This window comes from Myotis myotis, unplaced genomic scaffold (assembly GCF_014108235.1).
Source record: "Myotis myotis isolate mMyoMyo1 unplaced genomic scaffold, mMyoMyo1.p scaffold_m19_p_17, whole genome shotgun sequence".
Classification (NCBI taxonomy): Eukaryota; Metazoa; Chordata; class Mammalia; order Chiroptera; family Vespertilionidae; genus Myotis; species Myotis myotis.
This window is the reverse complement of record NW_023416321.1, coordinates 15,892,557-15,908,117: the sequence shown is the minus strand read 5'-3', so window position 1 is coordinate 15,908,117 and position 15,561 is coordinate 15,892,557. Positions and strand designations below refer to the sequence as shown.

The 15,561-nt window shown below is 59.2% G+C and overlaps 1 protein-coding gene across 1 annotated transcript; it reads right to left on the bottom strand.

Moving 5' to 3' along the window:
- Window positions 1–8,527: 8,527 nt before the first annotated feature.
- On the bottom strand, window positions 8,528–15,519 carry P3H4 (prolyl 3-hydroxylase family member 4 (inactive)). The gene is made up of 8 exons (XM_036342023.1): window positions 14,981–15,519; window positions 14,631–14,783; window positions 14,345–14,516; window positions 13,520–13,648; window positions 11,528–11,673; window positions 10,802–10,885; window positions 9,238–9,382; window positions 8,528–8,923 (listed from the first exon to the last, which is right to left on the bottom strand). Exons 1-8 carry the CDS (start codon window positions 15,458–15,460, stop codon window positions 8,901–8,903), a joined length of 1,332 nt encoding a protein of 443 aa, XP_036197916.1. The 5' UTR covers window positions 15,461–15,519; the 3' UTR covers window positions 8,528–8,900.
- Between the last annotated feature and the right edge of the window lie 42 nt (window positions 15,520–15,561).

Sequence of the window (15,561 nt, the reverse complement as noted above, 5' to 3'; positions counted from 1 at the left end):
GGCTGGGACTGGGTGGAGGGAGGCACCACCCCAGCATCAGGAAAGACTGAGATAAGAGCTGTATTGCTGCCCCCACATCAAGGAATGTTCTGACCATTTCTTAAGCACCTACTGTGTGTCCGCCAGGCACTGAGGGTACAGAAAAGAATCAGAAAATGATGTTTGTGATAAGCAGCTGTCTGTCGGGGGGGACGTGGTCTTGGGGTGAGGAGGTGCCTAAAGATAAAGGGTCAGAATGAGAGTCTCTGTGACCACAGCCTCCTCTGTGGCTTGAACTTGAAGGGAAGGCCACAAGACCATCCTACCCAGTCCCCTGCGGCCAAGCCTTCACAGGCAGGGACTTGTTTGCAGATCTCTAGTAAAGGAGCTTCCTCCTTGGCTCCTTATTCTAAATCTGGGAAGTTCTTCTGATGTTCAGCCTCAATTCAAATGTCTGCAGTTTAAACTCGTTTCTCTTGCCCGAACCGCGGTGGGAGCAGAGCGCTCGGGCCTCCAAGAACACATCGGGTTCATTCAACCCTGCAGCTTTCTGGGGCCTCAGAGTAAAGAAGGAAAGAGCACCAAGTGGCCCGTCCCAAGCTCCCCAGAGACAGAAGTTGCTGGCAAAGAGGGGTCAGATGAGGGGCTGGTGGCAGGGAGGGGAGTTGGTGAGGGGTGGGGAGACACTGCGGGGGGGGGGGGGTGAACAACAGCCAGGGGCCTCCCCCACCATCTGTGTCTGCTTCCCTGGTCCTCCACCACGGGCCTCGGGGCCATATAAGGGTGTGGAGGAGATTCCGTTCTCTGTTCAAACATGGCCTTTTTCTGTGGGGGCCCCTTCCCCAGGCGGAGGCAGGCAGGGATGTGGGTCTGCACCAGTCACACACACACAGCTTCCGTGCCCACGCCTCAGGGATATACACTCCTGGGCACAGACTCAGACACACACATGCCAGCCGTGCCAGCTGTCAGCTCTCTCCCCAGCGCGTGCGCGCGCGCGCGCACACACACACACACACACACACACACACACACACTCTTTTCTCCTGTTGGGCCTCAGGAATGGCCACCTCTATCAAGAAAGACTGGGAGAGCCCATGGGTTGCTAAACTTCGGGCTGATGAGGGTCCTTCATCACACAGCCGCTCTCACGGTACAGCAGCAGGAAGGAGAGCGGGCAACTGGGCTGTCCCGGCAGGCGCTGGAATCCAAGGCTTTGCAAAAACCAAGAGGCACCTGGAGCATGGCCTTTCTCTCAGCCAGGCAGGGCCATCCATAGGCGGGACGGGGCTCCTGCTCTGGCTCCTGCCCTTGGGAAGGCCCGTGGTCCTCCTGGGCTGGCACGGGGCCCAGGGGGACAGGCCTACACAGAGTTCATACCTCCCCGTTGAGACCACATCCTGGTACCACCCCCTCGGGAACCCCTCGCCCATCACTGACCCCTGCTTATAGCACCTGCAGGTCCCTTCCCCCTGGGAATGGCCAGCAGCACCGCGCATGGTCTGTGCGCACTGAGGCAAAGGCTGACAGGGCGGTTATGGGGGAGAGATGGACACGTCACGGATATGCAAGCTGGGGTGTCTACACGCGTGTACTGGACATCCTCTGCAGTGTGTGTGTATGTGGCGGGGGGGTTCATGGTGCGAAGGAAAGGGGAGATGGCCCAGGGGCTGGGGCCAGGGGACAGTCATCCCCAGGCTGCCATGTTCTGAGAAGGATTCAGAATTCTCAGTTGCATCCTAGCCCTTCAGTTCATTGTGAAGGTGTACTTGTCAAGGTGTATCTTACTCCACAGTTTACTAGTTTGACCTGTGTGTTATTTAGATCCATGTATGTGAGCCTCCATTTACACTCCCGCCCCTGCCCTCCGCTGGGGTGTTGGGGGTGTACTTGCTCAGAGTGACCCCTGAGCCTGGAGAGGACATTAGCTGCTGCAGAAGGGCCTCTGGACTCCCAAACTCTTCTGGCAAGAAGGACACACGCATCCCCCAGAGCAGGGGCAAGAGCAGGGTCAGGGTCAGGGGCAGAGGCAGGGGCAGGGGCAGGGGCAGCAGCAGCAGCAGGGGCAGGGGCAGGGCCAGGGGCAGGGGCAGGGGCAGCGGCAGGGGCAGGGGCAGGGGCAGGGGCAGGGGCAGGAGCAGGGGCAGGGGCAGGGGCAGGGGCAGGGGCAGGGGCAGGGGTAGGGGCAGGAGCAGGAGCAGGGGCAGGGGCAGGGGCAGCAGGGGCAGGGCAGGGCAGGGGCAGGGGCAGGGGCAGGGGCAGGGGCAGGAGCAGGAACAGGAACAGGAGCAGGAGCAGGAGCAGGTAGGAGCAAGGTGGGATGTAGGACGGTACCAGACCCTGGGGTAGGAGTGCTCCTGCCTTTTTTGCTGCCCTTTGTCTAGGGGAGGAGCCTGGCGGCTAGAGGCTGCCCAGGCCTGGGTCTGGGCCTTTGGGTGTGTGCCCAGCCACAGTAGGGGGTGGGCTCTTAATTGTAGAGGTAGCTCCAGTAACACTTCCCTGCAAGATGTGTGGGCAGGGATGGAATGTCAAAGGGAAAACAGGGAGACAGAATACAGAGATAGGAGAGGCCAGAAATAGCACAGGCCTCGGTGAGATACCAGGGGCTGGTGGTGGCAGAGGGAGCGGTAGAGGAAGGGAGGAAGGTCAAGCCCTTTCCAGAGAAGGTCTATCCTGGGTTTGCCCTCTCTGGCCCCCCTAGTCCCCTCCCCAAGTGCAATTCCAGGACTTCAGGAACCCAACAGGGTGGGCTGCACACGTCAGGATCGTCAGGATTGTATTCTGGTCCTGGGTCTCCCCAGCTCTCTGAGCACCCCCTCCCCCTCCTGAGTGAATGGGTGGGGAGCGAGGGGGTAGGTCTTGCCACCTGAGTCACCCCCCTTCCTGCTCCTGGCAACTCCACTCACAGGCTGACACAGCTAGGGCCCCACCCACCCTGCCAGCCTGCCTGCCCCTCCCTCCCCCACCAACCAGGAGAGATGCCTGCCCTGACAGGTGCCCTTCCCACAGAGGCCACCCCTCCCTTCCCAACACACACACACACACACACACACACACACACACACACACACACCCTCATCTGTTGAGAGTCCTTGGGAAGAAAAAGAAGGAAGAGGCCAATCAGAGCCTCCTTCCTTGTCTATATGGGGAAACTGAGGCTGGAGTCAGGGGATGAATGAACTTCCCTAAAAGCACACAAGCCAATTCCTGGCAGGGCTGGGACTTGAAGCTTTGTCTCCTGCCCACCAGCTCTCCTCAGAGGTCTAAGTCAGTACCTCCCTCCACTTCCTCTCAACCCTCTCAACCCCAGGGCACCACTCCCAGAGCAGCAGCCATGGGTTATGCAAAGACCCTCCCCCCAGCTCGCCGCCCTCTCACTCCCTCTGTGGAAACTGGAGTCAGGACTTGGAGGCCCCTGGCCTTGAACATCAATCCCATCTTCCCCAGGCCCATCCCTGGGCCACCAGGGAATTTGAGAGTTGAGATCCTTGAATATTTCATCAGCACTTCAGCCTCCAGTTCAAGAAGCAGCCAACGTACAGTTCATGGATGATTTATGGCCCCAGCAGAGAACCTGGGAGTCGTGTTAGGGGGAGGGGCGGGGAGTGGGGGGTCGAGGGGGGCGGCGGTGAAGGCCGGACCCAGCTGTGAGGAGGGTGCTGGAGAGAAGCCAGCTCCATCCAAAGCGTGTGTGAGGGAAGCTGGGGGGAGGCCAGGGGCACTTCCATTTTTGAGAATACCAAAGTGTTTTTAAACAAACAAACAGAAAACCAGCCAGGGTTATCAAAATAATTGTGCTAAAGGTTGAACTCATATGACAAGCATTTTTGAACTTCATTCCTGTCCCTGTGTCTTTGTAACTGGGTGCATGACCTCATTTGGAGATAACAAAAAATAGGAACGGGAAGTCCTCTGTGGCTGTGAGGCTCCGCACACCCACCCCAGCCAGAGAGAGAGGCCAGACTCCCCACTTAGACTGGCTGAACCTGGACCCTTCCCAGCCTCCTCCTCCAGGAAGGCCATGAGGATTAGCCAAGTGGTCCAGGGGAAAAGGAAGGACTCCCCAGTGGCCACCTCTGACTTTGCTCTTCTTCTAAAAGGAAAGAGGGAAAAGGTGACCCGAAATGGGAGATGTCAAATCCTCTTGACTTCTTTCCGAGTGGCTGACCTTAGCGAGTCCCTTCACAGATTCCGAGGATCAAGTATGTGTGTGTGTGTGCGTGCACGTGCACAGGGTGTGTGTGGTAAACCAGCAAGTATGTCCGCCCCCTTACCTCCGTTTCCCCACCTGCGTCATGGGCATGGGAGATGCTCCCACACCAAGGGCTGCTTGGGGGACTAAAGAGATGCTATCCAGGCACCCTGGCACCAGGTGGGTCCCAGGCAGGTGGTAATTATGAGGTGATGTGTCCACAGGTTGGCCTTGGGTTTGGCCTGAGGTTGACTGGGGTGGGTGCTCCCAGTCTCCAGCACCCTCCCATCTAATCCCCAGTCATCTTGGAGCTGGATCCTGGGAAGGGAGCTGGGCAGGAGGGTACCAGCCTAGCTTAGAGTGAGCCCTGGTCCTGGGGGCCCAGTCTAGCCTCTCTGGGCCTCAGTTTTGCCATCGATGAAATTAGGGGCATCTGCCAGAGCCTTGGAGAGAAGTTGCAAGAGAAAGCCTGGATGAAGAGCCCAGAGTGGGGAAGCGGTGGGGGGCTTGGCCCTGCGGCTGCCAGGACTCCCCCAGTCAGGTTAGGCAGACACAGTCTTCTGACACAGGAGAGTGTCACTGTTCGTCCCCAGGGGACCCTGGGAGAGGGTCCAAGGGGAACAAGAGGGTAAGACTTCAAGAACTATTTCTCAAATCCAAGGGGGAATTTCTTCCATTGTAATTTACTGGAATGTGGGGGAAGGCCATGGGACTCCTCCCACCCCACTTGACCATCACTTAGGATCCAAGAAGAGGCTGGTCTAAGTGACTCCAGCAAGTCTGTCCCCAGGCCCCCTAACATCCGGCCCCATCTCAGGGAGCTGACAGCAGGGGCAGGCTGGCTCTGGGATCAGGCCCGAGAGAGGGCCCTTGACAGTATGATCATCCCTCCCTCCCTACCTCCCTCCCCACTCCCCCCTGCCTTCTGGAACTCCTTGTCTCCTGAAGTGAGCGGTGCCAACGTGGGCCTTTTGTCTCCACATCTGGCCCTCACCTTCCTCTATCTGGCCCCAGTGGACAGCCTGGAGCTGGGGTGGGGAACATCGGAATCATTGGGCCTGGCCCCGCCAAGGCATTAGGGTGAGTTAATGAAATGTTTGACCAAACCTAGCAGGCTAATTTTTAGGTTAATAATTCTGTATGGCCAGGAATGATGCTATAAATATGCAAATGGCCCTCAGCAGAAGAAAGGTTCCCCACCCGGAAAGGGACAAAGCCGACCCTGACTTGGGGAGAAAGGTTCAAACCCAGCTCAGCCACCACCACCCTTGGGGAGCCTTGGACAGGCTGCTTCTCATCCCACAGCCTCACCTGTGGCCGAGGGGGATTGGTATCCACATGACAAGACTGTTCTGCGTGTTATAAAGAGCCTGCTGCCCTGACCGGTGTGGCTCAGTGGATAGAGCGTCGGCCTGCAGACTGAAGGGTCGCAGGTTCGATTCCGGTCAAGGGCATGTACCTTGGTTGCGGGCACATCCCCAGAAGGGGGTGTGCGGGAGGCAGCTGATCGATGTTTCAAACTCTCTATCCTTCTCCTTTCCTCTCTGTAAAAAATCAATAAAGTATATTAAAAAAAAAAAAAGAACCTGCCAAGTGCCTGGCACATAGTAGGTATTCAATACCTTGTAATAGTGATGCTGTTCTTAGGATGGGGACTTTCTGGGTCCAGCACACCTCTGTGTGGGGCATCTGAGTCTGGCCCACTGTGTGAGGTCTCCATCCCCAGTGCCCTATTGGCCGTCACTAACCTTCTACCCATTTTACTACAGATGCAGTGACTGACAAGGTGCTGGGTGTGGCGCTGGGTGTGGGGGAAGGAGACAGACATGGAGGAGGCCAGGGCGTCTGGCTGGGTGGGGCTGGGAGAACGGGCGGGAGGGCCCCAGAGGCCCACGCTGGGACTTGCTGGGAATCTGTCTCACCGGTTTGGGGAGCTGGCCCGGCACCGGGGAGAAGCTGGCATTAGGGAAAGACAGGAGGGGCTGGCGCTGCCTGGGAACGAGAGCTGAGACGGCACGCTGGCTGGGACGGCCTGGGCTGGAGGCCTGTCTGGTGCCTAGAGAGGGGCCAGGCTTCTGCTCCCAGTGGATACCCTCCACACACACACACACACACACACACACACACACACACTCTGCCTCATCACCACACACTCAGAGACGCCACTCTCCGATGCACACTTGGACACACACATCAACACACTTCTTAAACTTCAACCGCTCCATTCTCTCCATCCCCTTACCCAGCTCCATTTTTCATCTTATTTATCTAAAGCTTTATAGCACGTAGTGTTTCCTGCCTATCTCCCTGCTGGAATGCAGGCGCCATCAAGGCAGGGTGATTGGCCTGCTGTGCCCACTAGTGATGCCCAGCACCAGTGGGTGCTCAATAAATATGTTCTGCCCTGGCCGGTTTGGCTCAGTGGATAGACTCAGAGCGTCGATCTGTGGACTCAAGGGTCCCGGGGTTTGATTCCCGGCAAGGGTGCATGCCTGGATCCCGGGCTCGATCCCCAGTAGAGGGCGTGCAGGAGGCAGCCATCCAATCGGTGGTTCTCTGTCATCATTGATGTTTCTCTCTCTCTCTACCTCTCCTTTCCTCTCTGAAATCAATAAAAAATATATTTTAAAATAAATAAATAAATATGTCTGGGTGAGTGAGCGAGTGAACCCCTAGAGTCCTGTTCACAAAGGCACAGGGACGCACGTGGAGAACCCAGGACACTGCCCTGGATGGACGTTCTGACACACACACAGGCACCCGCTCACACCCAGCCTCGCACAGCCACACTGCGCACAAGCACACGGACCTTCGCACTCCCGCACACCAGCACTTTCAGACTCACTCCCACCCTTTCGGATTCCAAGGCTCCTAATCACACTGGCAGGCTCTGGCACATCCCTGCTCCCCACCCTCTGGGTGCCAGCCCCGAGGGCAGCCCCTCCCAGCAACAGGGGGCAGAGCCCTGGTGGAAGCAGCTTGAAAGGGGTGGGGCTGGGCTGGGCCACCTGGCACCTGGGAGTTCTCAGGAGACGCTACCGCTACCACCCCGGCAGACTCACCTATGGGAGGAGTGAGGTCACCTTCGCCCCTTGACCCCACCTATCTGCGCTCCAGACTCAGACTGGCCTTCCCACCCTCGTCATCAATAAAGGCCCAGGAAAGGGGTTTGGGGTGGGATATGGGGTTCTCCTGGGCACAGAGCTGGGCGGGGCCCAGGCCCAGCCACCTGGCACATCTGGGGAGGAGGGGTGTGGAAGGCGAGAACTAGGTCCCCAGCCTCTGCTCCACCCTATAGTGAGAGAAGGCTCCTCCACACCCGACCCCTCAGAGGCCAGAAGCGTGGGGAGTGGGCAGCACTGTCACCTGGCAGGCCCTGGCCCATGGTCCTTTCCCAGAGACCGCCCCCCACCCCGTGCCCCCACTTTCCCGTTGTGAAACCTGGAGGGGACACTGGTGAGTCACAGGGCTGGGTGATAACCACCAGACACGGCTCTCACCCCCACATCTCCGGACCCTCTGCCCCCCAGAGCCAATGCAAGATGGGGCAAGACGCCACCGCCACCACCAAGTCTCACACTGCAGACGATAACCGCGCTCCTCTGGCCACTGAGATGGGCCCCAGTTCATGGAGAGCGGGCAGGGCGGGCAGGGCATGCTCACCCTGACTCCAGGGAACCTGGGTCAATGCCTGAAAAGTGAAAACCGGAAGTAAATGTCCTTGGCCCCTTCCCCTCAGTCACCACATATCCCCAGGGAAGCCATGCTGAACTAGGAAAATACTGGACATCCCATCTTAGAAATCTGAAGCCACCGTCTTCCCAGGCCTTGGGGCGGGAACTGCGTCCTCACGCCCCCTGGCGGTGGATTGCCATGACAGCAGCTGCTCTTCTCAGTCCACAGAGGCCAGACTGTGCCCCCTCACCCGCCTCCCTCCGCATTTACAGATGAGGGGAGACCTGATGAGGGGAGGTGGGCGCAGAGGCCAGGAGAGAAGGACCTGCACCCTCACCACTCAGCCCTTGGGAGAATGGACCCCAGGTCTTGTAATTCTTTTTCGTGTTGCTGTTGTTAATCCTCACCCGAGGATATTTTTCCATTGATTTGGGGGGGGGGGGGAGGGGCGGGCGAGAGAGAAGGAGAGAAGGAGAGGGAAAGACAGAGAAAAACATCAATGTGAGAGAGACACATCGATTGGTTGCCTCCTGCACGAGCCCGACCAGGGCCTGGGCCAGGGAGGAGCCGGAGCCTGCAAGCAAGGTACCTGCCCCTGATTGGACTCGAACCTAGGATCCTTTGTTCAGCAGGTCGACGCTCTATCCACTGAGCCAAACCGGCTAGGGCCAGGCCTTGAAATTCATTCAACAAGAAACATTTATTGAGCACCGTGGCCAGTGCCAGGCACCGCTGGACTCCTGGTCCAGTGCTCTCCGTGATGCCAGCCGCCCCTCTGCTATCTCTGAAATTCAGGCTGAGGCCCCGACTGGGAGAAGCTGGCATCTCCTCCTCCAGGGGAGTAGCAGGTGCAGCACCGCCATCCTGTGGTCGAGACCAGCGAGGAGGCAGGGGGCCCGGAGCAACGCTCTCGGGTGGGACAGGATGGGGCCTGGCCAGCTATGTCCATTTTACATTGTTAATAAATAGTCTTGCTGCTGCCCAGGCTGGTGAGGGTGGTCCCACTGGGCCCAGGCTTCCCAAGTTCTTGTGAGGTGCCGGGGTGGCCCTCTTCTCATGCTAGCTCAGGCTCCGGCTCTGCAAAGAAAAGGAGAGAGCACTGGGGTGAGCCCCCACCCCTCCCAACAGGTGTCTGGGTGCTATTCTACGGGGAGGTGGGGCAGGCAGGAGAGAGACTCCCCAGGAACAGGTCTCGGCTGACCCCTGATCCCAGGAAGGATACCACCCCCTACAGAGGTTGCCAACAGACAGGAAGCCCCCAGAGGAGGGGGTCCCAGCATCCAACACACATATAAGTCCCCCGCCTCTGTAGCCCAGTGCCTGGATCCCTCTGTCCCCAACCTCCATCCCAGGCTGCATCCCCACCCCACGTCATGGCTCAAGTCACTGACCAGCCTCAGCCTCATCACCCTTGGCGTCCAGCTCCTGCCACCAGTCAGCATAGATGCCCTCCTCGTAGTCGCCCTCCCCCTCAAACTCCGCATCGGATGGGTGGTCCTCGGGCTCCAAGGGCGGTTCTGTCTCCTCCAGCTCCATCTAGAGAAGCCCCAGGGTCCAGGGTCAGGGGACAAACCAGATCACAGAAGGCACAAACCTGGGCCAGTTCCAATCCTGGCCCAGGGGCCCTCCCACCCCATCCCTGTCTCAAGATCTCACACAAGAATGACATGAGGGTTTCTCCTACCGTCCTATCCCCAGCTGCCCCCTCCTGAAACTGGTGCATGGGGCTCCACCAGCAGAGATTCCGTGTTAGCAGGAGCTTCACCCTCTCTGCAGCCACTTGTTATGTATAAACACCCCGAGCGTGCTGGTAGCCCGTGCACACCGTCTGCTCATGCCATTCCCAGCCAGGAACGCCTTCCCTCCCCTCTGCCTGCACTGCCCTTGTTCATCCCCCAACGCCAGGCATCAGCTCCAGATGCAGCCCTTGCGATGACCCTGGCTGGGTCAGGAGTCCTCCGGTGCCCTCTGCTGACCTCTCCCGCAGGGAGAGGGGTGTTGTGCCTCCCCCTGTTGCTGGGGAAAGGGACTGTGCCTCTCATCAATGTAGCCCAGGCCCAAACCCGGTATCTGGCCAACAGCACACAACACACAGCAGCAATCAAAACGGCTGCCACCTGCTGAGCACCGACTACATGCATGCCAGCTCTGTACTGAGCGCTTTACACACTTGATCTCGTTTCATTCTTACCACACAGGGTGAGGTGGGCATGATCCTCCCCACTCGATGGATGAAGCAATGAGAGTTTCAGGGTTCCCCAAGACTTTCCTGGAGGGGGCCCACTTGGGAAGTGTGGACCAAGTCTGACCAGCGCCAACCTGGCTACTAAGAGTGTAGACCCGGCCCCCGTGTTCCATGAGGGAGCATGGCGCTTGAACAAAGGAGGGAGTGGATACAGAAGCACCGAGCAGGGACACCTGAGAGCATTCACCCTCAAACCCTCACTCAGAATCAACGTAACACGCTGCATTCCTTCCTTCGTTCACTGGTTCATTCAAACTCAGTTTCTGGGCGCCAGCTCTGCTTTCCCCAGAGAGCAGAGTAACCTGGGGGAGCTGGGAATAACCTGGTCCCCCATCTTGGATCACAGCCCTCTAGGAGACTGGCTGGAGAGGGGTCTGGGGGTGAGCTGGACCAGGACTGCAAATAAGTCCAGGTCCAGGGAGGCCGAGAGGGTCAGAGTCGGCATTGCAAGCCTGGAAGACAGAGCCAGGGCATGCAGCCTGGCTTCCTGGAGGAGGCGCCACCTGAGCTGGGCCCAGGAGAAGCACGACTGAGACATACAGAGAAGGGGGCAGGAGGACATGGAGTGGGGGGAGAAGGGCAGGTGTATTTAAGGGACAGGAGAATCCTGCTTCACAACAGCTGGCTGCTGGGAGCTGGGGCTGAGCTTTGGCAAAGTGGCCAAGGGGTCTCCATCATCACCCAGCCCTGGGGGGCAGGGGGCCACTTACCTCATCATCTGACTGCAGGTACATGTGCGAGAACTCCAGCAGCTCCCGCAGCTCCGCCGTCTGGTTGTGGTAGAGCATGGCCTCCTGGTGGGAGGGAAGGAAAGTGAGGTGAGCTGGACCCTGCTGCCAGAAGAGGAGGAGCCAGAGCTCCGAGGATTTGGGCCCCCTGGCCCTTTTCCAGCTCAAGGAGCCTGGACAGGTGTCAGCACACATGCTGATCAAAAAAGTGGCGCTGCTTGGAGTGCTGGGTTACGGATCCTGAGGGTTCTGTGGGAGAGCGCCTCAACTGATTCGCAGTGTCTGCCACTGACAAGGAAATGGACACCAGCACCAGGTGCCCCATCTGTGCCAGGGTTGCCCCAGACTCCTAAGGAGCTGCTCAGTTGGTCCAGGTTGGGAGGTCCCTGGGGAAGAAGGCCAAGGCCAGCAGTGAGGATGATGAGGGTGGGGAAGGGAGCAGGCAGGAACCAACAGGTATTTTCATACCTCCCACCTCACCTGCGGTGCTGGTAAGGGAGGTCGTCCCCGCCCCATTTTGCAGGTGAGGCAACAGATTGAGAAAGGGTGAGCGGTGTTCCCAGGACCACAAAGCCGATGGGGCTGAGTTTGAACCCAGGACCCCAGCCACAACCCATATTTTTTCACTTTCCATCCTGCCCTTGAGGAAGCCGGATTTTTTTTATCAAATCACATGGTCCCAAGAGTGGCTCGGAAGGCAATGCCCACCTCCCGGGGCTGGAAGTCCTCCTCCTCCAGGCCCCAGCGAGCCCGGTGGAAGCGGTAGTACACCAGGTTCTGCTGCATGACGCCGTCCTCCGGGTCGAAGAGCATGTAGCTGGCGGCGCTGCGGGCAGCCTGGCGTACGTCGTTCACTGCAGACAGAGGAGGGGTGAGGAGTAGCCCTGGCACTGCCCCGCCTTTAGGGGTGACCCTCCCTCCCCTCACCCACCCATCTTTAGGGATGACCCCACCTCACCCACTCCTATCTCCCTCTTCAGTCCAGCGCCTCTGCCTCCCCAGCTGTCTTCCAGAATACCTTTGGGCATCTCACCCCACCCAACGATAATGCACCTGGGATGTACTGGGCACTTGATGTGTGCCAGGCCCTCATTTAAGACTCAACGCTATTGTCATTCCCATTTTACAGATAAGAAATTCAAGGCACAGAGAGGTCAAGTAAACGGATCAAGCTCACACAGCTGGAGAATGATGTCAGAGGGGAATTAGAGGCCAGTGGTGGCCCTCAACCTCTTAGCCAACTGGACCCATGAAGGGCCTCTTGGCTTCTGTGTGTGTGTGTGTGTGTGTGTGTTAAATAGAGTTTTATTGATTTCAAAAAGGGAGGGAGAGCCCTAGCTGGTTTGGCTCTGTGGATAGAGCAGGGGTGGGCAAACTTTTTGACTCGAGGGCCACAATGGGTTCTTAAACTGGATCAGAGGGCCGGAACAAAAGCATGGATGGAGTGTTTGTGTGAACTAATATAAATTCAGAGTAAACATCATTACATAAAAGGGTACGGTCTTTTTTTTTTTTTTTAGTTTTATTCATTTTAAACGGCCCGCGGGCCGTAGTTTGCCCACGGCTGGGCTAGAGCGTCGGCCTGCGGACTGAATGGTCCAGGGTCCAATTCCAGTCAAGGGCACATGCCTGGGTTGCTGGCTCAATCCCCAGTGGGGGGCATGCAGGAGACAGCTGATCAATGATTCTCTCTTATCACTGATGTTTCTATCTCTCTCTCCCTCTCCCTGACTCTCTGAAATCAATAAAAATATATTAGGGAGAGGCAGAGATAGATAGAAACATCAATGAAGAGAGAGAACCATTGAGTGGCTGCCTCCTGCAAGCCCCCTACTGGGGATTGAGCCGGCAACCTGGGCATGTGCCCCTGACTGGAATCAAACCTGGGACCGTTCCGTCCACAGGCCGAGGCTCTATCCACTGAGTCAAACCGGCTAGCACTCTCCTGGCCCCTTGGTCCACAGACCCTCCACTCCAACTCCAGCTTCTGTCTGAATCTTGGCATCTCTGCATTACAGGAAGCCTAGAGATTGTCCATCGCAGCCCCTTGGGGCCAGGATCTCCCTCAAATGAGGGAGGCCTTAAGTCCTGGGGCTACTTCTTTTTTTAAAAGATTTAAAAATTATTTTATATTACTTTTAGTGACAGAGGAAGGAAGTGGGAGTGAGAGAGAGAAATGTCTGTGTGAGAGCAAACATCAGTCACACACCCCATACGGGGGATCAAGCCCGAAACCCGGGCATGTGCCCTGACCTGGAATTGAACCAGCAACCTTTTGGCACATGGGATGACGCCCAACCATCTGAGCCACGCTGGCCAGGGCTCTGGTGCTACTTTTTATTAGCTAAGTGACTAACGACCCCTTGCCCTCCATGTAAACCTCAGTGCCCTCATCTGAAAAATGGGTCCAGCGATGTCATCTGCAGGGGGTTGGTGAGAGGATAAAGTGAGATAAACAGACCTGGCAGGGCTTTGTAAACTGTCAAGTGCTGTGCAGCTGTGGGCTAGCTAGTCATTTACCCTGAGCCTGCTCTCTGTTCTCTTCCTCCAGCCTTTCACCTGCCCCACCCCACCCCTACCCCCACGCCCTCCCAATAGCCCAGGGGCCTGAATTCTGAGGAATGGCTCCCTGGACTCTGTGGTGCTCCCAGTGCAGTGCTCTCCGCTCCCCACCCCACCCCAAGCCCACAGGAGACTCACACTTGTAGTAGGCAAACTGCAGGTAGTGATACATGGTGGCCACGAACTTCTCCACGAAGTAGCCACCCACGTTGGGGGTCAAGTTGGCCTCACAGTCCACCTTGCACTGCAGAGATTCTGCAAAAATATCTGGGTGGTGGGGTTGGGGGGGAAGCAGGGGTGAGAAGCTGGTGGTGTGCTGAACAGCTCCGTTCCCCGGAGGGGGTGATGGAGAGGACGCCAGCCCCAGCTCTGCCTGCAGAGCCTGTTGCAGCCACGTGAGAGGTGGCGGCTGGGATAAGCAATGCTGAGGCAGACGACTATGGCCAGGGCGGACTTACCGCCCACAGCTTGGCTCTGTGGTAGGTGGCAGGTGAGGTGTGGAAGCGGTCCTGATGCCCAGATTAAAAAGCTCAGGGCAGCCCTGAGGGACCCCTGCAGTTAGGGACTTCAAACTCAGTGTGATTTCTGGCCATAAACTGCTTTTGGGACATCCGTGCGGGGCTGTTTCCCATCTCAGCGGGGGCACCTTTGCACCTGCATTGACCTCTACCTGGAAAGCCTGTGACCCCCATCCCAGACCCTCCTGGAATGTCGCCGCCTCTCTCCACCGGCGCCCAGCACCTTGGGCGCTCCAGACTGCAGTCCTTCGGCACCCAGTGGCAGGGGATCCGTTACCCTGTCCGCCTCTCAGCTGGCTGCGCACTCCACACTCCCAGGGACAGGATATAACACTGACCACCTCCCCAGCACGGAGTAGGGGCTCCATGAATGTGTTCAGGGGTCTGAGTTGTTCTGGGCCCAGTGGCGGCTGGGAAGGACGCCCATGGGTCTGGGTGGGGGTACCTGCTATGGCAGGGTAGAAGTCCTTGAAGTCCACCTGCTCGTGGGCCCCCTCGCAGCCAGCCAGACACCGCGCAAAGGTAGCCAGGTACTCGGCCAGGGCCCGCTCCATGTCCTCGGTGCTGCTGCGGAAGTCCCCGCTGTTGTAGAGCTTCACCGCCCGGAGGAACACGGCCTGGGGGGGAGCGAGGGGAGGATCAGGGGGGGGACCCACACACTCCCCCTCCTCCCCAAGTCCTATGGGGGGGTTGGCGAGGAGCTTCAGGGCCAGCCCTCCCCCTCCGCCCACCTCGTAGGGCTGCGCCTCCAAGTCGGTGAGGGGCTCCTCGGCCGCATCCAGCATCCCCCGGTAGTAGCTGAGATACTTGGTGGTCAGCTCGTGCTTGGGGTTCTTCTGGAGGAAGGTGTAGGCCGCCGCCAGCGCCTTCTCCAGCCGGTTCGCCTGTGGGGTGGGGTCGGGGTGGGTCAGCAGGGCCCGAGCCCGCCGCCCCGAGCGCACGAGAGGCTGCGGGATCGATGTCAGCAACTGCTCCGCCGCACCCGACGGGAAACCCGACGCCGGCTGCCGGCGACGGGACCGAGCAGCGCCCGGGGGCGGGCGGGCGGGACGCGGGGGGCTGGGGGGCGGGGGGAGCCCACCTTGAACTGCGCGTAGTGCAGGTACTGGTAGGGCAGCCGGCTCTGGAAGTCGCGCAGCAGCTGGCGCGGCGGGTAGGGCACCTGGAAGGCGGGCAGCGTCCGCTTGCAGCGCCGCAGGCAGGCGGCGCGCTCCAGGACGCGGCCGAAGAGCCGCAGCTCGCGGGCCCACTCGTCGCCGGGACCCCCGGCGGGGCCGGGCGGGGGCCCGGGGGCGGCGGCGGCGGGCGGCGCGGGCCCGCTGCAGTTGGCGTGGCAGAAGGCCTCGCTGTCCCGCAGCAGCCGGTGCAGCCGCAGCGCCGCCTCCAGGTAGCGCGCGCTCTCGCGCCAGCCCTCGCCCTCGTACTGCTCCAGCGCGTGCCCGTAGGCGGCGGCCAGCGGCATCAGGTCCTCGGGCGGGAAGCCCCGGAAGCTGTACTTCTCGTACTGCGCCCCGGAGCGGCCCAGCAGCAGCCACAGCAGCGCCCAGGCCGCCCGCCCCATCCCCGCACCGCGCCGGCCGGCCCGCGGCTCTCCGGGCGCAGCTGGTGTCCGGGCCGGGCCCGCGGGCGGGCGGGTGGGGCTGGGGCAGGGGCCGGGCCGGC

Bases quoted from the DNA above. Each gene is read 5' to 3' on its own strand.
- P3H4 (XM_036342023.1), bottom strand. From the start codon at position 15,460: ATGGGGCGGGCGGCCTGGGCGCTGCTGTGGCTGCTGCTGGGCCGCTCC. The intron at 14,784-14,980 runs GTGGGCTCCCCC...CCCACCCCACAG, and splicing joins TGCACTACGCGCAGTTCAAG to GCGAACCGGCTGGAGAAGGC. The intron at 9,383-10,801 runs GTAAGTGGCCCC...GGGCTTCTCTAG, and splicing joins ACCTGCAGTCAGATGATGAG to ATGGAGCTGGAGGAGACAGA.